The sequence below is a fragment of the Bufo bufo genome, chromosome 2 (genome assembly GCF_905171765.1).
Source record: "Bufo bufo chromosome 2, aBufBuf1.1, whole genome shotgun sequence".
Lineage (NCBI taxonomy): Eukaryota > Metazoa > Chordata > Amphibia > Anura > Bufonidae > Bufo > Bufo bufo.
The window spans coordinates 244,625,886-244,649,076 of NC_053390.1; the positions used below are offsets into that span (position 1 = coordinate 244,625,886).

Below are 23,191 nucleotides of genomic sequence, written 5' to 3' on the forward strand. Positions count from 1 at the left end.
AAACTGTCTATAAAAAGTATGTTTGTACTGCTCTCCCCAGACTCCCTTTAACCACTTCACATCCGGGCCATTTGCCCTCTTCCTGACCAGGCCTAATTTTGCAAATCTGACATATCTCACTTTATGTGGTAATAACTTTAGAACGCTTTGACTTACCCAAGCCATTCAGAGATTGTTTTCTCGTGACACATTGTACTTCATGATAGTCATACATTTTTGTCAATATATTTCACCTTTATTTATGAAAAAAATCCCAAATTTACCCCAAATTTTGAAAAATTGGCAATTTTCAAAAATTTAAATTTCTCTGCTTTTAAAACAAAGTGATACCTCATAAAATATTTATTACTTACCGTATTTTTCGCCCCATAAGACGCACTCGCCCCCCCCCCCCCAAAAGTGTGGGGGGGGGGGGGGGGGAGTGCCCCTGCGTCTTATGGGGCGAATGCTGGCAATCTATATCGCAGTCTGCGATGCTGCAGCATCGCAGACTGCGATGTATTAGTGAGGAGGGAGGAGGCACTGTACTCTGGCCCGCCGCTCAGTTTGTACTGTATACGTAGGGTTAATAATCATATCTAAACTGCGCTCCCCCTGCTCCCCATGTGTACCGTACTTACCGATACACATCACGCTCCTGTAGCAAGCACTAGCAGCTAGCAAGCAGGCAGGCCAGGCGGCCGTAACTCACGGAGGGCACGTGACCTCCGTGAGTTACGGCCGCCCGGCCTGCCTGCTAGTGCTTACTACAGGAGCGTGACGTGTACCGGTAAGTACCATCATAATGCCATCCACAGATCCCCACCATCATAATGCCATCCACAGATCCCCCCCACCATAATGCCATCCACAGGTCCCCCCCCACCATCATAATGCCATCCACAGCTCCCCCCCCACCATCATAATGCCATCCACAGCTCCCCCCCCCCCCACCATCATAATGCCATCCACAGCTCCCCCCCCCCCCACCATCATAATGCCATCCACAGCTCCCCCCCCCACCATCATAATGCCATCCACAGCTCCCCCCCCCCACCATCATAATGCCATCCACAGCTCCCCCCCCCCCCATCATAATGCCATCCACAGCTCCCCACCCACCATCATAATGCCATCCACAGCTCCCCCCCATAATAGTGCCATCCACAAATCCCCCACCCCATAACAGTGCATCATCCACAAATCCCCCACCCCATAACAGTGCATCATCCACAGATCCCCCATAATAGTGTCATGCACAGACCGCCATTAGTTCAAACCCACCAAAAACACACCTTTTGGTTAAAAATATTTTTTTATTTTTTATTTTCCTCCTCAAAAACTTAGGTGCGTGTTTTGGGCCGGTGCTTCTTATAGGGTGAAAAATACGGTAGCATTCCCCATATTTCTATTTTATGTTGCCATCATTTTGGAAATGTAATTTTATTTTTTTAGGACGTTAGAAGGCTTAGAATTTTAGAAGCAATTCTTAAAAAATTTTAAGAAAATTGCCAAACCCCACTTTTTAAGGACCAGTTCAGGTCTGAAGTCACTTTGTGGGGCTTACATAGTGGATACCCCCATAAATGACCCAATTGTAGAAACTACATCCCTCAAGTTACTTAAAAACTTATTTTACAAACTTTGTTAACCCTTTAGGCGTTCCACAAGAATTAAAAGAAAATGGAGATTTTTAAATTTCACTTTTTTGGCAGATTTTCCATTTTAATCAATTTTTTTCTTTAACACATCGAGGGTTAACAGCCGAACAAAACTCAATATTTATTACCCCGATTCTGCGGTTTACAGAAACACCCCACATGTGGTCGTAAACTGATGAAAAGGAGCACCGCATGGTTTTTGGAAGGCAGATTTTGCTGAACTGGCTTTTAGATGCCATGTCCCATTTGAAGCCCCCCTGGTGCACCCTTACAGTAGAAACTCCCAAAAAGTGACCCCATTTTGGAAACTAGGGGATAAGGTGACAGTTTTATTGGTACTATTTTTGTGTACATATGATTTTTTGATCATTCATTATAACACTTTATGGGGCAAGGTGACCAAAAAAAATTGGTCGTTTTAGCACAGTTTTTATTTATTTTTACAGCGTTCACCTGAGGGGTTAGGTCATGAGATATTTTTATAGAGCAGATCGTTACGGACGTGGCAATACCTAATATGTATACTTTTTCTTATTTATTTAAGTTTTACACAATAATAGCATTTTTGAAACAAAAAAATTATGTTTTAATGTGTCCATGTTCTGAGAGCTATTTTTTTAGCGATTTTCTTATGTTGGGGCTCATTTTTTGCGGAATGAGGTGATGTTTTATTGGTACCATTTTGTGGGACATACGCCTTTTTGATCACTTGGTGTTGTACGTTTTGTGATGTAAGGTGACAAAAATGGCTTTTTTATCGGACTGGGTGGATCATGTGATATATTTATAGAGCCAACCGTCACAGACGCGGCAATACCAAATATGTATATTGAATTTTTTATATTTTTAACTTTTTTTTTATTCCTTACTTGGGGAATTAATTATTAATTTTTTTACATGTGAAAACATTTTTTTATTTTAAAACACAATTTTATTTTATTTTTATTTTACACTTTTCACCCCCCATAAAAGGTAATACAAGACCTCTGGGGGACATTTAACTTCACTTTTTTTATCCACTATTGATTTCTCCTGTAACTGGGGCTGACATAGTAGCCCCAGTTACAGGGAAAATACACCCCCCAGAGAGTCTGTACAGCACTATACAGCCTCAGTGCAGGGCTGATCAAGGTCTGTGAACTGTCCCTGCCTTCTCTAAGGGTTGCCCTGCTGTCACTGACAGCGGGCAACCCGATCTGCAGCTGCACGATTAGCGTGCAGCTGTGATCTCTTAATGGACGTTCCAGAACGTCCATTCAGAGATTAACAGACCGCCCATGAACGTTTATAGTCAATGGGCAGTCGGGAAGTGGTTAAAGTGTAACTGCCATTTCACTACCAAAAATGAAAATCTTAACATATGTGATGCTGAAGGGAAGATCTTCATGGAGTGTTATTTTTCAGTTAATTTTACCTTTCTGATGTCTGTATTCAGCCCTTAGCAACCATATTTCTCTACGCCTCTATTTCAGCATCTTCCTAAAATGGCCTCTTCAGCATTTCCTTTGATGTTTGCCATGCCCTTGAGGCCATCCTGTATTCCCCTAACTTCCCAAAACCCCTTGCTCTCCCCACATCAACTAGCAGGACCAATCAGAAAGCAGATTACTTCCCCCACTACCCCAGAGAAGTGTGTATCCTCTCACATACAGCTAACCAGAGAAAAGCCCTGAAATTACATGAAATCACTAAGCATTTGTTTTACCCTCTTAATAATCACCTTAACTCTTTAAGGACACAGCCTTATTTCACCTTAAAGAGGACCTTTCACCGATTCTTACCCTATGAACTAACTATACAGACATGGAGAGCGGCGCCCGGGGATCTCACTGCACTTACTGTTATCCCCAGGCGCCGCTCCGTTCTGCCGCTATGTCCTCCGGTATCTCCGTTCCCTAAGTTACCTCCAAAAATAGTTATTACTTTACATTCCCCATATGTCTACTTCATGTTTGGATCATTTTGGGAATGATATTTAATTTTTTGGGGATGTTACAAAGCTTAGAAGTTTAGAAGCAAATCTTCAAAAACCCAATTTTTAGGGACCAGTTCAGGTCTGAGTCACTTTGCGAGGCTTACATAATATAAACCACCCAAAAATGACCCCATTCTAGAAACTACACCCCTCAATGTATTCAAAACTGATTTTACAAACGTCTTTAACCCTTTAGGTGTTCCACAAGAGTTATTGGCAAATGGAGTTGAAATTTCAGAATTTAAATTTTTGGGCAAATTTTCCATTTTAATCCATTTTTTCCATTAACAAACAGCCAAACAAAACTCAATATTTATGGCCCTGATTCTGTAGTTTACAGAAACACCCCATATGTGGTCATGAACTACTGTACGGGCACACGGCAGGGCGCAGAAAGAAAGGAATGCCATACGGTTTTTGGAAGGCAGATTTTGCTGGACTGTTTTTTTTTTTACACCATGTCCCATTTGAAGCCCCCCTGATGCAACCCTAGAGTAGAAACTCCAAAAAAGTGACCCCATTTTAGAAACTACGGGATAGGGTGGAAGTTCTGTTGGTACTAGTTTAGGGTACATATGATTTTTGGTTGCTCTATATTACACTTTGTGAGGCAAGATAACAAGAAATAGCCGTTTTGGCACAGTTTTTATTTTTTGTTATTTACAACATTCATCTGACAGGTTAGATCATGTGGTATTTTTATAGACCAGGTTGTCACGGACGCGGCGATACCTAATATGTATACTTTTTTTTTTTTATTTATGTAAGTTTTACACAAGGATTTCATTTTTGAAGCAAAAAAAAAAAAAATCATGTTTTAGTGTTTCCATAGTCTGAGAGCCATAATTTTTTAAGTTTTTGGGCGGTTATCTTGGGTAGGGTTTGATTTTTGCGGGATGAGATGACTGTTTTATTGGCACTATTTTGGGGTGCATATGACTTTTTGATTGCTTGCTATTCCACTTTTTGTGATGTAACAAAAAATGGTTTATTTAGCACAGTTTTTATTTTTTACAGTGTTCATCTGAGGGGTTAGGTCATATGATATGTTTATAGAGCCGATCGATACGGACGCGGCGATAACTAATATGTATACTTTTTTTTTCTCCCTATCTTTTACCAATTTTTTTAAACTTTATTTGGGGAAAATGACATTTGTTTATTTTTACTTGAAACTTAATTTTTTGGGGGGGGAAAACGTTATTTTTTCAATTTTTTTTTCACTTAATTTTTTGTCCCACTTTGGGACTTGAACTTTTGGGGGTCTAATCCTTTACAATGCATTCCAATACTTCTGTATTGGAATGCATTGGCTGTATGAGTAATACTGTGTGTATTACTCATACAGCTTCCGGCCTGTGAGATCCAGGGGCTTGTCACCGGGTCCCCCCTACAGCCGCATGGGGAACCGATGGCACCGCCCGCCGCCGCAATAGGTAAAAGCCCAAACCGCAGGTCTGAATTGCCGACATGGGGGGGGGTCACGGGCATTTAGCTGAGGTGCCTGCTCAATGATTTGAGCAGGCGGCGGTGATCAGAAATACACAGGGCGTACATGTACACCCTGTGTCCTTAAGTACCAGGACATAAGGTACGCCCTGTATCCTGAAGAGGTTAAAAGGTTTTTAAAGGAACCATTTTGGGGTATATATAGTGTACTAAATAACTTATTTTATTTTTAGGGGGAAAGATTTTAAAAAAAATAGCAATTTTTTGATTACGTTCACTGTGTGGTAAAAGTAACGTAAATTTTATTATTATGTGGGTCACTACACTGATGATTTTGTCACATTTCTATATACACTGCTCAAAAAAAATAAAGGGAACACTTAATCAACACAATGTAACTCCAAGTCAATCACACTTCTGTGAAATCAAACTGTCCACTTAGGAAGCAACACTGAGTGACAATCAATTTCACATGCTGTTGTGCAAATGGGATAGACAACAGGTGGAAATTATAGGCAATTAGCAAGCCCCCCCCCCCCCCCCAATAAAGGAGTGGTTCTGCAGGTGGTGCCCACAGACCACTTCTCAGTTCCTATGCTTCCTGGCTGTTTTGGTCACTTTTGAATGCTGGCGGTGCTTTCACTCTAGTGGTAGCATGAGACGGAGTCTACAACCCACACAAGTGGCTCAGGTAGTGCAGCTTATCCAGGATGGCACATCAATGCGAGCTGTGGCAAGAAGGTTTGCGGTGTCTGTCAGCGTAGTGTCCAGAGCATGGAGGCGCTACCAGGAGACAGGCCAGTACATCAGGAGACGTGGAGGAGGTCGTAGGAGGGCAACAACCCAGCAGCAGGACCACTACCTCCGCCTTTGTGCAAGGAGGAACAGGAGGAGCACTGCCAGAGCCTTGCAAAATAACCTCCAGCAGGCCATAAATGTGCATGTGTCTGCTCAAACGGTCAGAAACAGACTCCATGAGGGTGATATGAGGGCCCGACGTCCACAGGTGGGGGTTGTGCTTACAGCCCAACACCGTGCAGGACGTTTGGCATTTGCCAGAGAACACCAAGACTGGCAAATTCGCCAGTGGCGCCCTGTGCTCTTTACAGATGAAAGCAGGTTTACACTGAGCACGTGACAGACGTGACAGAGTCTGGAGACGCCGTGGAGAACGTTCTGCTGCCTGCAACATCCTCCAGCATGACCGGTTTGGCATTGGGTCAGTAATGGTGTGGGGTGGCATTTCTTTGGAGGGCCGCACAGCCCTCCATGTGCTCTCCAGAGGTAGCCTGAACTGCCATTAGGTACCGAGATGAGATCCTCAGACCCCTTGTGAGACCATATGCTGGTGCGGTTGGCCCTGGGTTCCTCCTAATGCAAGACAATGCTAGACCTCATGTGGCTGAAGTGTGTCAGCAGTTCCTGCAAGACGAAGGCATTGATGCTATAGACTGGCCCGCCCGTTCCCCAGACCTGAATCCAATTGAGCACATCTGGGACATCATGTCTCGCTCTATCCACCAACATCACGTTGCACCACAGACTGTCCAGGAGTTGGCAGATGCTTTAGTCCAGGTCTGGGAGGAGATCCCTCAGGAGACCGTCCGCCACCTCATCAGGAGCATGCACAGGCGTTGTAGGGAGGTCATACAGGCACGTGGAGGCCACACACACTACTGTTCCTCATTTTGACTTGTTTTAAGGACATTACATCAAAGTTGGATCAGCCTGTAGTGTGTTTTTCCACTTTAATTTTGAGTGTGACTCCAAATCCAGACCTCCATGGGTTGAAAAATTGGATTTCCATTTTTTTATTTTTGTGTGATTTTGTCAGCACATTCAACTATGTAAAGAACAAAGTATTTCAGAAGAATATTTAATTAATTCAGATCTAGGATGTGTTATTTTTGTGTTCCCTTTATTTTTTTGAGCAGTGTATTTTTCTCTGCAGCTGCTCCCTCATTCTCCTACATACTGACAGGAAGGGGGGCTGCTTTAGCTGCTCATATCTCTTGTTTGGTACCAGCTAGAGATATGTGCCTTGTATTGTTTGAAAGCTGACATTCCAAGCAATACCAGAATTACATCAATATGGTTCAGTACCGGGTAAGATATCACTGATAGAATTCAGGATGCAGTTAATGTAGCTGAAAGTGAAAGTAAAAACTAGATTTTTGTACTTACTGTAAAATCTGTTTCTCTTCCGCTCATTGGGGGACACAGGCTTGACCCTGCGGTATAGCTGTTGCCAATAGGAGGCGGACACTAAGCACAAAGGTGTGAGCTCCCCCTTCAGCTATACCCCTCCTACAGGGACTAAGCTAAATCAGTTAGTGCAAAAGCAGTAGGAGAAGAAAAACAAAAACTGGAAAATCAAACTATGTACAAACCCAGAACTACACAGTCCAGAACGGGTGGGAGCTGTGTCCTCCAATGAATGGAAGAGAAACAGATTTTACGTTCAGTACAAAAATCGGAATTAGACTTACCGGTAATTCGGTTTCTATGAAATCACCATGACGGCCACAAGGAGATTGACCCTTGACCTCTGTAGGGGCAGGAACAGAGAAAGGTTAAAACCGCCCCCACCTCCACCATACACCAGTGCTTTCCAAAATTATCAGAGTGAAGGTGGAGACAACTATAGAAACGTATTATACAAATAGAAGGTATTGCTTCATACCCCCACAAAACATAAATTAGGGAGGGAATAATGTGCAGTCATGTTTTTTTCATGGAAACCGAATTACCGGTAAGTCCAATTCCAATTTTCCATATCATTACCATGACGGCCACAAGGAGATATCCAAAATTATAATATCAAAGGGGGGGCTACTGACTGAAGGACCTTACGTCCAAAGGACAGATCAGCAGTATTTGAAAAATCTAAGCGGTAATAATTTATAAAAAGGTATGTCCACTGGACCAGGTTGCCGCCCTACAAATATCTTCCAAGGAGGCACCTGCTCTTTCAGCCTGTGAAGAGGACATAGCTCTGGTTGAATGTGCTTTTAGGTTAGTTGGACAAGAAAATTCCTTAGTGGTATAACAATGGGAAATTGTGCACGTAATCCATCTAGCGATGGAGGATCTAGACAACCTCTTCCCTTTGTTCTTCCCTGAGAAATGAACAAATCGACTATCGGACTTCCTAAAGTTTTTTGTGACCTCCAAGTATTTTAGAACCGCTCGTCTAACATCTAGGGTGTGAAAGGAACTCTCCCTGCCATTTTTTTTTTATTATTACAAAAAGATGGGAGAATGATCTCCTGATCTCTGTGGAAGTCGGATACTACCTTGGGAAGGAACCCTGGATCTAGTCTAAGTATTATCCTATCTTCCAGGATTCTGAGGTAGGGTTCCCTAATTGAAAATCGCCTGTATCTCACCCAGCCTCCTTGCAGACGTGATGATTGCAATCAGAAATGCGGTTTTAAATTATAGAAATTTGAGTGGACAGTCTTCCAGAGGTTCGAACGGACTCCTGGTTAGGCCGTTTAAAACAGTATTAAGGCTCCAGGAAGGAACTCGAGATTTAAGTGTGGGCCTCAGTCTTGCTGCAGCTCTCATGAATCTTCTGATCCACCTGTGACTTGCTAAGTCTGCATCAAAGAAGCAGCTGACACTTGTGTTATTAGTGTAGATGGCCTAAGACTTAACTCTAGGCCCTGTTGGAGGAAATCTAAGATTTGTTGAATCTTTGGAATAACCAAGTTAAGAGAATATTCCCCTGACCAAGAACAGAACCTCTTCCAGATTTCCAGGTATATGGCCGATGTCACCTTCTTCCTACTGGCCCTGAGTGTAACTATGACCTTATCTGAAAGTCCTTGACGTCTCAGTATTTCGGCCTCAGGATCCAGGCTGTTAGCCTTAGAAATTCGGGATGAGGACGTAGTATCGGCCCTTGATGTAGAAGGTCTTTCCTGAGTGGGAGAGACCATGGATGGGGGATTGAGAGTCTTGAGAGAGAACCAACTCCTTTTGGGACAGAAGGGGAACCAGGATGATCATCGAATTCTCTTGAAGGATTTTCTGGATTACTCTCGGAATAATTGGTACTGGAGGAAATGCATAACATAGGTTGCCCCTTGGATCCAGGGAACAGAATCTGTTCACTTTTTTGTCGTCTTTTGACGTAAACAAGTCTATGTCTGGTGTCCCCCATTTGACTACTATCATACTGAAGACTTCTGGATTTAGGGACCATTCTGTTCGGTCCAATGTGTGACGCTGAGGAAGTCCGCTTCCTGAATGAGGGCCCCTTTGAGGCAAGTCGCCGATATAGACCTCACGTTCCTTTCCGCCAAGTGAAATATCTTGTTTGAAAGGTCTATGAGCTTCTTTAATTTTGTGCCTATATGATGTGATAGGTAGGCCACAGTCGTCGTATTTTTCTACAATATCCTCAGGTGGCGATTCTGGAGGGTTTCTTCTGCCACCTTTAAGGTTTCCCACACTGCACTCAGCTCCCTGAAGTTTGAGGATTGGCTGCTTACCGAAAGGGCTCAGGAACCTTGGTAACAGGAGTTCCCAATTTTTGCACCCCTGCCCGACTGGATGGCATTGATCTTGATCTGGACAAATGGAGACTTCCTCCAGGTCACTCCCTGTGAGAGATTGCTGCTCACCTTCCACCAGTTTAAGGAGGTCTTTACGTAGCCTGGAATGTGAACCTTGCGGTCTAGCAACCTTTGTTGTTTGTCCCAGATGTCCAGAATCCAGGACTGCATGGGACGGGAATGCAGCTGGCTCCACATTACTGATGGGATACAGGCTGCCAATGTTACCAGCAAGCTTATAGCCTCTCTCACCAGATTCTCTTGCTCTGGAAGGACCTGATTTTTTCCCCCCCAAAGCCTGAACCTTGTCTGAGGGCAGGATGGTGGTCTGTGACTGCGAGTCCAGGATGACTCCTGGGAACCGTACACTGGTTGATGGATGTAGACAGGATTTCTGAGGATTGACGATCCAACTGAGCTCCTTTAGAGTAGATAAAAAGATGTCTAGATCTGTTAGTATCTACTGTATCTCCTACTAGTAAGAAATAGTCTAGATAGGGGATCAGATTCAGTATCTTCTGTCTCAAGAATGCGACCATCTCTATTACCAATTTGGTGAATATTCTGGGAGCCGATGAAATTCCAAATGGAAGAGCCATAAATTGAAAATGGCAAGTGTTGCCCCGTTGGTCTTTTATGCCAAATCTTAGAAATTGAGAGTTGCGATGGATCGGGATGTGATAGTAAGCCTCTTTTAAGTCCACGGTACACATCCATGCGTTCTCTTTTTTTTAGGGGAATTAGAGATTCCATCCTGAATTAACTGTAAAGTAATGTACTTGAGGAATCTCAGGTTTATAAATCATACGGAATGATCCTTCCTACTTTTTTTTTTACCAGAAAGAGACTGGAGTAAAATCCCTGACCCTGTTCTGAGACTGGGACCTGAATTACAACACCTAGCCCTATGAGGTCTTTGATATTCTGCCAAATGCCGCTCCGAGCTTTCCTCGACCCCAGATTCGATATCAAAAATATCCTTGGGGGTGCTGAAGAAAATTCTATCTTGTAGCCCTCTCTGACTACCTCCTGGACCCAGGGATTTGAGGTTATATTTTCTCAGGCAGATAGAAAATTCTTCAGTCTTCCCCCCACTCTGGTGTCATTGTTTATCTCTGGGTTTACTCTGTGGGTTAAGGAGAAAACCTCTCCCTTTACCTCCTTTGGGGTAACTCCAGCGGTCTGACTTCCCTTTCCTTCTGTAGGATCTCTCTTGTCCCTGAAAGGAACGAAAGGGCACTTTCCTCCTATAAGTTCTATCCTCAGGAAATCCCTTCTTTTTATCAGAAGCCTTTTCAAGTATCTTGTCTAAGACTGGCCCGAAGACGTATTCACCTGATCAAAAATGAAATTATGTTCTAAGTTTTGTCCCTGGACCAGGATTTCATCCAAAGGGCACGATGTGCCGCATTAGAAAGACCTGCATCCTTGGCTGAAAATGTAATGGACTCCTAGAAACATAGAATGTGTTGGCAGATAAGAACCATTTGGCCCATCTAGTCTGCCCAATATACTGAATACTATGAATAGCTCCTGGCCCTATCTTATATGAAGGATGGCCTTATGCCTATCCCATGCATGCTTAAACTCCTTCACTGTATTTGCAGCTACCACTTCTGCAGAAAGGCTATTCCATGCATCCACTATTAGTTTTAAATTAGAGGGGCAAAGGTTTAAAAGTATGTCCTCTTGTAGCAGTTTTTCTTCTTTTAAATATTCTCTCCTCTTTTACCTTGTTGATTCCCTTTATGTATTTAAAAGTTTCTATCATATCCCCTCTGTCTCATCTTTCTTCCAAGCTATACATGTTAAGGTCCTTTAATCTTTCCTGGTAAGTTTTATCCTGCAATCCATGTACCAGGTTAGTAGCTCTTCTCTGAACTCTCTCCAAAGTATCAATATCCTTCTGGAGATATGGTCTCCAGTACTGAGCACAATACTCCGCGGAAGCATCCGCCAAAAAGGCCGTTGCAGATTTAAGTAGGGAAATAGAATTTATTATCTCGTCCCTGGGTGTCTTATTCCTCAAATGGGATTCTAGTTCGTTCAGCCAAAAGGCACATAGACCTTGCTACTAAGGTCGCACCGATGTTAGATTTGAAATTAAACAGAGGCTTCCCAAGATTTGCGTAATAAGCTATCTGCTTTCTTCTCCATGGGGTCTCTCAATTGCAATGCGTCCTCAAAGGGCAATGAGGTTTTCTTACTGACCTTGGCCACTTGTACATCTATCTTAGGGATCTCGTCAAATAGTTTAGACTGTCGGATGAAACAATAGACTGTTCTTATATTCTCTGGATACCCCTAGTCTCTTCTCAGGGTCTGACTATTCCTCTAAGATCATATCCCTAATGTTTACATTAATTGGGAACACTCTGGCTCTTTTGGTCCTTAGACCCCCAAACATCTCCTCCTAAATAGAGTGAGGTTTTTGAATGTCCTCCACCCCCATGGTGGAGCTTACAGCTTTTAGGAGATCTGACATCTCCTCAGAGGCAAAATAGAATTTTTTACTGTCCTCTGGGATCTCTCCTTCCGAAAGAGGATCTTCCTCCTCCCACTGCCTGGAAGAGGAAGCGCCATCACCCATGCACTCAGAATCAGAAGAGGAGGGTGGAATTATTTTTTTGCCTCTTTGGAGGTAAGGGTCCCTGGTCAGATTCCGACATCTGGGATAATGAAGCAGCCTTGACCTCCTCCTGGATCATGGAGCGAACTTCGTCCCTTAGAGACACAAGTTCCTCCACTATATTAGAAATGCGTTCTTTGCAGATCTTTTTGGGGTATCCGTCTGGTAACCTTTTAAAACATAAAATGCATTTTGACGTTTTTTTTGTTTTGTTTGTTGAGCCTTCTTAGATACCTATAAGGCGAGAACGGATGGACATACGTATTGCAAAATAGGTGCACCACCGTTGTGCACAATAATCAGAGGAGACCCTGAATAATATGAAGGCTGAACCCCAACCCCAAATGAGTGCTATAGAAAATTAACAATCCCCACAGGGAACTTACAGGAGGCTGAGTAGGAGCATCAAGCTCTCTGGGCGATTGTAGTTCCGGGCCTGACATCTCTGAACACCAGACCTCAGATCAGTCATACGCAGCTCCTCGTTTTGCCGCCCAGCATTTGAACACTGCGCGTCGCCCGCCTCCTACGTCACTTGCTGGATGCACCGGAAGTGACGTCATCCAATACGCTAACGCGCCGGGCGCTCTCTCCAGCTTAAGCCACCAGGGGCAGGAGGAGGACGCTACCCCGGGAAAAGGGCTCCGGATCAACCAGAGCGAGCCCTCCCGTCTCTCCCCTGCCCAGCGTTGGTACTAGACCGAAGGAAGTCCCGCGTGTCCTGCGGTTCAAGATAAGTGCCGCAGCACCCTTCTCCTCACCAGGAGATCAACATCTATAAATGCCAACTTCTTTCCTCATCTCCCTGACCCACAAGGAGACCTTTCTCTGCCCTGGCCTCTGTAGGGACACAAAACACTGGTGTATGGTGGAGGGGGGGGGGGGGGGGGGGGGGGGGGGTGGGAAGGGACGGGACATTTTAACCTCTGTTCCTGCCCCTACAGATGTCAAGGGTCAATCTCCATGTTGACGATATGGAATATCTAGTTCTCATCCGTATCATTGGGGGACACAGGTTTGACCATGGGACATTACAGAGCAGTCCCCAAGGGTGGGCACAACAAGAAATCCTCCTGCCAATCAGAGAACCGCTGTCTGCAAAACTCTACGCCCCAGAGAAGAGTCAGAAGACGTAAAGGTGTGCACTATGTAAAAATTGGAAAAAAAGTGTGCAAAGACGACCAGGTAGCTGCCTTGCATACCTGAAGGTACAAAGCCCCGTGATGCACCGTCCAAGCTACAGACACTAAGCTAAAACTGAAGATATTGGGTTAAATTGATCCCACGCTGTGAGAGAAGACTCTTCCCTGTGACACTATAAGGCCCCTTTCACACGGGCGAGTATTCCGCGCGAATGCGATGCGTGAGGTGAACGCATTGCACCCGCACTGAATACCGACCCATTCATTTCTATGGGGCTGTTCACATGAGCGGTGATTTTCACGCATCACTTATGCGTTGCGTGAAAATCGCAGCATGCTCTATATTCTGCATTTTTCACGCAACGCAGGCCCCATAGAAGTGATTGGGGTTGCGTGAAAATCGCAAGCATCCGCAAGCAAGTGCGGATGCGGTGCGATTTTCACGCACGGTTGCTAGGAGACGATCGGGATGGAGACCCGATCATTATTAAATACAGTTACAGGACCTTTAATGACGTCATCACATGGTACGTCACATGATCTTTTACCATGGTGATGGATCATGTAATGACCGGAGTGACGTCATCAAAGGTCCTGTAACTGTATTTAATGCTCACCACAGGTCCTATTCAACAAAGGAGACAGAAGTAGATGCCGGGCCGCGATCAAGTGGACTAAGGTGAGTTAAATTTTTTTTTTTTTTTATTTAACCCCTCCAGCGCTGTTTTACTTTGCATTCTGTATTCAGAATGCTATTATTTTCCCTTATAACCATGTTATAAGGGAAAATAATACAATCTACAGAACACCGATCCCAAGCCCGAACTTCTGTGAAGAAGTTCGGGTACCAAACATGCGTGATTTTTCTCACGTGCGTGCAAAACGCATTACAATGTTTTGCACTCGCGCGGAAAAATTGCGGGTGTTCCCGCAACGCCCGTGTGAAACCAGCCTAATAGATTCATCAAAATGCAACAACTTTGTTTAGTGTGATTTGTATATGCAGCGTTCTCACCTGTGATTGTATGCTGCCAGTTGCCTCAATATTCCCGGTGTTTCCTTGATAGTAAAATGCGGGTAAGATCCTAAATTATTTTTCTGATCGAGTTAGTCAGTTTGCTCTGTCTTCTAGCCTCCCCTCTCCAGTGTGCACCGCTTCGGACGGTAGCTGGCGTGCGTGCGGGAAAGCTGACGAAAGTCAACCCAAGAATGGTTCCTGTGTGATGTCACACCTGTAGTACGAGTGCCTTCAGGGTTTTATTTTTCTTGCACGCACGCTAGCTACCGGCCGGAGCGGCGCGCGCGCAGTAGAGGGGAGGCTAGAAGACAGAGTAAACTGACTGACTATCTCGATCTTACCCGCATTTTCGTAACAAAGAAACACCGGGAATAATGAGGCAAGTGGCAGCATACAATCACAGGTGAGAACGCTGCATACACAAATCACACTAAACAAAGTTGTTGCATTTTGATAAATTATAGTGTCACAGGGAAGTGTCTTCTCTCACAGCGCAGGATCCATTTAACCCAATATATTCTGTAAGACTGTTTGTGTTGAGTCCAGGCAGGGCTCTCAACCGGATACCAAGCAGCAGCTCCCAGGATTGTTTCCAGGGTTGTATCAGACACATAGGTTACCTATAGTAGCGGAAGCGCAGGGGTACCTTCTCTACTAAGCTAAAACTGATTTAGCTTAGTCCCTTGTAGGAAGGGTATAGCTGAAGGAGAAGAGCTCATACCTTTGTGCTTAGTGTCCGCCTCCTAGTGGCAACAGCTATACCCCCTGGTCAAGCCTGTTTCCCCCAATGATACAGATGAGAAAGCAGGTTTTACCCGCGATTAATCACGACTCGATTTCTAACAGTGATATCTCCTCTGTCATTCTGGTCCTGTATGAAAGCCAGGAATGTCAGCTTTCAAAGAAGACCAGTTGCATGTTTGTAGCTGCTACCACTCAGGAGAAAGCAGCATCTAAAGCAGCCCTCCCCCTCCCAGTGCTCTCCCCCTCTCATGTTTATATCAGATAGGAGACGGCCTGCACATGACAACGCTTTGAGAAGAGGCCTGCTCAATGTGAAAGTAACACGTATTTCTCGGTGTTACTATGAGATGAAACTGAAAAAGATTAAATTAGAAAGCACAAAAGCATTTATACAGCATAGTGTACTATACCATTAGGGCTTAAAAAAATGAAACGGCAGTTACACTTTAAAGTTTTTTGTAGCTGGTAGACAATTTGATACTAGAAATATGTTTATTGGTGTAACTAACTAGCTCTACTTACCAATGGATTCATCTTTACAAACTTCTACTTTAGCTTTAACTTGACCCAGCACCCCCTGAGTGACTTCCACTGTTGTCTCTTTATCATCAGGAGTCAAATTAACATCAACAGTGGAATCTGCCTCAACAGAATGGTGCTCCAAGTTTTTTTCACACGGAGCCTCTGACGGAAGACTAGCTGGAGGAGAAGTCTCACTATTCTGTTCCTTCTCTTCATTATCCTTCATTTTCTTGTAGTGTAAGCAAGGAATACTACTGACGGGAGGATCATGTTTCTGTAGTATCAAATAAAATAATTTAGATTGTTTAAACACTATACAGTAAAATATTAAATTGATTTTATATAGGATTTCTATCCTACCTAACCTCACACATCCTATCATTATGCTGATAACCAGTAGTGGAACAGTAGGATAAAAGATAGGCACCCATTGATGTATAAATAGTGGGCTATATAAAGTGAACTAGATGAAGTCATGCTAAGGCTACTTTCACACTAGCGTTCGGAGCGGATCCGTCTGATGTTTCATCAGACGGATCCGCTCCGATAATGCAGACGTTCGCATCCGTTCAGAACGGATGCGTCTGCATTAAAACGTAGAAAATTTTCTAAGTGTGAAAGTTGTCTGAGCGGATCCGTTCAGACTTTACATTGTAAGTCAATGGGGAACGGATCCGCTTGAAGATTGAGCCATATGGTGTCATCTTCAAGCGGATCCGTCCCCATTGACTTACATTGTAAGTCTGGACGGATCCGCTCGCCTCCGCACGGCCAGGCGGACACCCGAACGCTGCAAGCAGCGTTCGGGTGTCCGCTCACTGAGCGGAGCGGAGGCTGAACGCTGGCAGGCGGATGCATTCTCAGTGGATCCGCCTCCACTGAGAATGCATTGGGGCCAGACGGATGCGTTCGGGGCCGCTCGTGACCCCCTTCAAACGGTGCGCACGAGCGGACACCCGAACGCTAGTGTGAAAGTAGCCTAACAGCGATGTACATGAGATCTCACACCCATATGGATCAATATGAACATTATGTATTAGTATATCTTTCTAGCTCTCATATTACTGGAGTTTTGACCCCACCCTCTTACCAGACCAGTTTTTCAGTTTTAGCAATGAGCTTATCAAACTGCAAATCATTTATGAGTCAGCCAATATTAACCGGACAGAATAATATCAAAGACATCGGACCCCCAAGGAGTCATGATAATCACCAAAAAAATGAATAAAACTAATTTACATATGTATGAAGATCTAAAAAACTTTATTGTAAGTATATATAAACATATAAACAATACATACATATATAATAAAACAGGCAGCACAAGGCGGGACACACAGATGAGTAGCAGGACCCAAGGAGAGGCCGGGAGATCAGTGCACAAAATAACAGGGAAAAAAGAATGCTAGCTACGGATCCGCTCGGAGTGCAGCGGTTTGGCTCCGCCTGGCCTCCATTCCACTCGGCAGGCGGACGCCCGGGCGCAATTTCCAGCGTTCGGGTGTCCGCCTGGTTGCGCGGAGCCAGACGGATCCGTCCGGGCCTGCAGTGTGGGTCGGTGGGCGCGGATCTGTTTGAAGTTGACACAATGTGGCACGATTTCGAGCGGGTCCGTCTCCCGCTGGCTTTTCGATGTGGGGTCTGGACGGGTCCGTCTGGTTAATTTGCACACTTGGAACTCCTCTGAACCATGGTGCAGACGAATCTGTCTTTGAGCGGATCCCTATGTCTGCATCCACTAGACGGATCCGCTCTGAGCGCGGGAGCAGCCTCAAATGTGCCGCCGCGGTCATGTGGCGCATCGCGTGACCGCTCCGTCACTAAGGCTTGCCTGCGTTGCTGGGGTGGGGCGTCCACCACTGCTTGTGGTGCTGCAGTGGGGGCATTGCCTCAGCGACGCTCGTGACATTGCGGTCGCGTGCTGTCATGTGATCGGCGCATAACTAGTCCTCCGCCCCTTGGAGTTTGAGGCCTCATGTTCTGTTGATGCTGCTGTTATTCAGATGTTTGGCCGCACCTACTGCACTGCCCTCGGCTCCTCCTCCGTATGACTACATGGGCTACTGATTGGTTTTCCTGGGATGGTCAGAGTGTGTCGTATGATGCACCTCTGACACTGCGGTCATGTGCTTGCTCACATGCTCACTCTGTCATCTTAGTCCTGCCCCCATTAGGTGCTTTTGGTTCTATTGATTGGCCCTTAGGTACTGGGGCTTCAATTCCATTGGTGCTGATGTCATTCAGGTCCTGCAATTTTAATTTTCCTCTACACACCTGTGTGGGCACTATATAGGGGAGATGTTTTTATGTGTTTCCGTATCCCCGGAAGAAGCCAGATCTACTGGCGAAACGGCGTTGGGTCAGGAGTCGGCCGAGAGATCTTTGCACCAGTCAGGGTATGTTTATACTTTGTCCTTTTTCATTCCAACCTCAATCTCCACAATTGCCTCCTTTGCACTTTGTTTGGGGCGTTGCTGCTATGAGGTTTTGAGATATGCTTTTTCAGCTAGCATTCTTTTTTCCCTGTTATTTCGTGCACTGATCTCCCGGCCTCTCCTTGGGTCCTGCTACTCATCTGTGTGTCCCGCCTTGTGCTGCCTATTATATATGTATGTATTGTTTATGTTTATATATACTTACAATAAAGTTTTTTGGATCTTCATACATATGTAAATTAGTTTTATTCATTTTTTTGGTAAATCATTTATGAGGCAACCTACAAGTATTTGATATTTTTTACTGGACACCTTAGACCTTCTTTTGTGCCATTATATGGCAGATATAATATTTGTAAAAAAATATTTAAGAAAAAAATTGAAGATTATGAAAAAAAAAAAGTGTATTCTGAGGGTACTTTCACATTAGCGGCAGGCTGTTACGGGGGTTGAACAGCCTGTCGGATCCGTCCTGCCGCTAGTTCACGTGTGCCCCCGGACTGCTGCAGAGACCCGCGGCACATGTATGCGATCAGCCATGAGGCTGATCGCATACATTTTACCCTTTAGATGCCGTGGTCAAATGTGACCACGGCATCTGATCAGCCCGGAAGCGGAAGTCACACGCTTCTGCTCCGTTAACAGCGTTCCCTGGCTGAGAAAGATCGCTGAAATAGACCGAATCGTCAAGCTGGCTTCGGTGACTATTTCAGGAATATACCAATACATGCCAGCATTGGTATTGTTATATTCCAAATGAAGTGTTCAATGATGGCTATATAGCCATCAATGTACACAATGGGCATTCTAATGATTGCCAGTTATTGTCACCAAAGGGGACTTAAAAAAAAAAATATATATATAAATAAACAAACAAACCATCATGGGCATCGCCTTGTGCGAAAATGCCCATACAATTAAAATATAACAATATTAATGGCATACAGCAAATGGCATAATGGGGGGGGGGGGGAGGCCAATTTGCAATTTTTTGTCACTTCAACTACCCAATAATTTTTCTTATAAAAACTGATCAAAAGTTTGCACACACTTCAAATTGGTTTCACTGAAAAGAACAGATCGTCCCGCAAAAAAAAATGAGCCCTCACACAGCCCTGTACATATAACTACAAAAAAAGTTAAATGGGTCAGCATATGGTTATAAAAATAAAAAAAAATTTTCCTCAAAGGTTTTAATTATTTCTTTTTCAGTATTAAAACGCAAGAAGAATTGTACAAGTGTGGTATCGTTGTAACCGCACTGACCTGGACAATGAAGATAACAGGTCAATTTTACCACAGTCTACAGTGTAAAATAAAATCCTTTATCAGAATTGCGTTTTTCCCAATTCTACCCCATTTGGATTTTTTTTTTCCAATTCCTACTACATGGCATGCAACCGAAAATGGTGCTATTAGAAAGTCCAACTTCTCCCGCAAAAAAATAAACCCTCATAAGGCTATGTGAATGGAAAAATAAAAAGGTTAGGACTATGGCAAGGCGGGAAGTGAAAAACGAAAACGCAAAAATGGAAAAACTCAGGGCCCTGAAGAGGTTAAAGGACTAGCTTGTTTTGGCAATCTATTTTTATATTGCTGGTTCGATGGCGCTGTACTGCCACCATACTTAGAGACTTTTTTTATGCTGTCCCCCTAAGGTATTCATCTTGTGAAATTTGGACATTTTACTATTGCTAAAAATTAACTGTAGCTATAACTATTTTCCTTATTTACTTGTGACAGGATCCCATTAAGGCATACCTACGCTTTCAGGTGACTTTTCAGAATATGGCTACTTTCACACTTGCGACAGAGTTATCCGACAAGCAGTTGCGTCGCCGGAACTGCCTGCCGGATCAGGCAATCTGCATGCAAACGGACAGTATTTGCAGACGGATCCAGATCTGTCTCACATAGGGCTGCAACGATTTATCGACTAGCGATAATATTCGATAACGGGATTCGTTGTCGACGAATCCAGTTATCGAATAATCGCCGATTCGTTGCTATGTGGGCGGTTTACTTTAAAACAGCGCATCTTTATTTTACCTTACAATGAAGCTCCAGTAACAGGCAGAGCGGGTGGCGGCGTAACGTCACTTACTCACGTAACGCACCTGCTCTGCCTGCATCATTCATAAAGTGGGCGTAGCAGGCGCGTCACGTGAGTGAATGATGTTACGCCGCCGCCCTCTCTGCCTCTTACCGGAGCTTCATTTGATTTTGTAAGGTATTAAAGATCAATTCATAGCACTGATTTAAAGTTGAAGTAAAAGTTACTGCAGGGTAACGGTTAAGGAATACTCTTTAGATATTGCTGTGAGCAGCGTGGCCGGTGTATTGGGACTCGGGAGACACTATTATGGGGGGGGAGATCCACACCAGCCACACCATCTTCTCTGCTACAGGCAACATAGCGTGTAAGAGAGCTAGCCTCAGCCCTGACCATGTGGACATGTTGTCTTTTTTATATTGTAATGCAATATTTTTATAATTATGTAACTCCTAAATTTGTTTTAATATTGCCTTTGAACAAAATTTTTCAAGTAAAATCATATAAACCCCTTTTTTTGTCATTTTGGTGTTTTTTCCCAATTAATCTATGAAATTATTGACAACTAATCGTTAGCTGCAGCCCTAGTCTCACAAATTCATTGCAAGAACGGATCAGTCTCTCATACTTCATACAGACAAACAGATCAGTTTCTATATTTTTTTTTTACATTTTGACGGATCCGACATTGCAGTATTTTTAATGCCGGATCCGGCACTAATACATTTCAATGTAAATTAATGCCGCATACGGCATTCCGGCAACTGATCCGGAATTTTGTATGGAGATAATATCGCAGCATGCTGCGGTATTTCCTCCATCCAAAACGCCGTTCAGTGACTGAACTGACGACATCCTGAACGGATTTCTCTCCATTCAGAATGCATGGGGATAAAACTGATCACTTCTTTTCCGGTATTGAGCCCCTAGGACGGAACTCCGTGCCAGAGAAGAAAAAACACGAGTGTGAAAGTACCCTAAGCTGTTGTGTGTAGAAGAGGAGAAGCATTATATGTGCTCATTATTATAATTGTATTCTGCATTTTTTTTTACCAGTTTACCCTTCGGCAAACTCCATTTCAGACTGTTGTCTCTTTAGTGGATGGATATTAGCACTTGAAGTCTCTCTTACAAAGCACATAGAAAAAGAACGAGATTCTGTTTGCCTTACTCACTCAGAAAAGGGGCCCGATAAGTAAAAAGAGGAATTTTATCTAATAAGATATATTACAAATTTTCTTATATTCACCTGTACTATTGATTTATGGAAATCTGTTTAAGCCCTATAACTTGGCAGCAAAAGGAAAAAGGCTGAATAAACAAATCCCAACAATACTAAGGGGTAAAAAAATTAATAAAAATCAACCAAATTATGATGCCATCTAAACCAAGAAATGTAGATAAGCACCTATCTTTTTGTATACCTACCCTTATGCTTCCGGTTCCCAAAAAGTAAGGTCTGGACCATGTGACTACTCTTGTTTCTCTATGTAAATAGACAGGAATGCCAGAGTTATGGAATGTCATGATCCATCCATCGGGTAAGGGCTCAGTAGGAGGACGGCCACGACCTTTATATTGGAAATGAAAACAAAACACAATTTTTACTGTTTCTGCACAACACATAATTACATCATCTTAAAAGGTGTTGGGGTTTCAAGAACGTTGACTAAGGAGTAGGAAACTGTATAAAATAAAGAAAATAATTACTTACCTGTTGAATCCCTTGCTGCTCTAGTGGACCCCACCAATCCTGCAGCAATGACGTCATGTACATCATTCAACTGACCACTGCAGCCGGTGATGCTTGCATGTACGGTACAGGAGTACTGGGTCCAGTGATTCGCGGCAGTGATCACTAGAGTGGTGTATGTGAAATCATCACTGCAGAACTGTGGGGACAAATGGAGTTGTGGGGGATTTAACTGTTGAATAAGGCCTCATGCACACGACCGTTGTTGTGTTCCGTAAAATAGGGTTCCGTTGTTCCATGATCCGTTTCTGTTTCCGTGTGTCTTCCTTTATTTTTGGAGGATCACCAGACAAAGGAAAGTAAAAAATAAAAATCTAAGACAGGTTTGCCATGCAAATAACAGACGCGGACGACAATCTTATGTGCCTCCGTGTTTTTAAGCGGTCCCATTTACTTGAATGGGTCCGCAAACCGTTTTCGGACAGGTTATATTTTTTTGACGGACTGGAACCACGGATCACGGACGACAAATGGTGCATTAGACGAGTTTTCAACTGACCCATTGAAAGTCAATGGGTCCGCAGAAAATCACGAAAAAAGGAACAACAGACACGGAATAAAACAACGGTCGTGTGCATGAGGCCTAACTCTTTTATGCCATTTCCCGTGCTTTCTTAAAATCCCAGACAACCCATTTAAGGTTAAATGAAATCACCTACCAGTACATTGATTCTCCTCTTAAAAGACTACCATTAACAAACTGGTGCTACAGAGGCAGGGACTGGGATCAAATAAAATTTAGTAACATACACACATCCTCATTCTGCCTCTCCACACCAACTGTGAGGCCTGAAAAGGAGATGGTGTAGCTAAAGCAGCTAAGCTCTTGATATCTAATAGAGGAAGTGCTTTAAGTGCCAGTATCATAGAATAAGCATTGGGCTTGTTCCACTCACGTATAATACCGGCAGATTTTTGAGCAGTGGAAGAGGTGTGGCATTGCTGATTTGAAATCCAGAGCATTTCAAATTAAATAACGGATTTCACCCATGGCAATGGAGAAGGTAAAATATGCTGTCTATCCAACGACAAAAAAAAACGCATGCAATACACGCAGTTTCGTTGAGGTTTTTTTGGTACGAAGATGCAGCAAAACCCTCAGCGGATTTTTCAGCCACTTGTAAACCCAGCCTTAGGGTAGGTTCACATCGCTGTTGAATATGCTCTTATTCTGCTCCATCAGAGGAACATAAAAATAGGAAAAAAAGTTATTAGCTATTTTTACCTTGATTTGTTTAAATAGGAGATCTGAGCATCAGTTATGTTCAG

General features: G+C 43.7%; 1 protein-coding gene across 1 annotated transcript in view; it reads right to left on the reverse strand.

The window, feature by feature from the left end:
* Positions 1 to 23,191, reverse strand: part of DGCR8 (DGCR8 microprocessor complex subunit) — a 57,051-nt gene that overhangs the window by 28,070 nt on the left and 5,790 nt on the right. Inside the window, exons 4-5 of the mRNA XM_040416306.1 lie at positions 21,598 to 21,740; positions 15,682 to 15,955 (exon numbers count right to left, since the gene is read on the reverse strand). Of these exons, the coding sequence (XP_040272240.1) occupies positions 15,682 to 15,955; positions 21,598 to 21,740 (417 nt within the window). The remainder of the gene's footprint in view (positions 1 to 15,681; positions 15,956 to 21,597; positions 21,741 to 23,191) is intronic.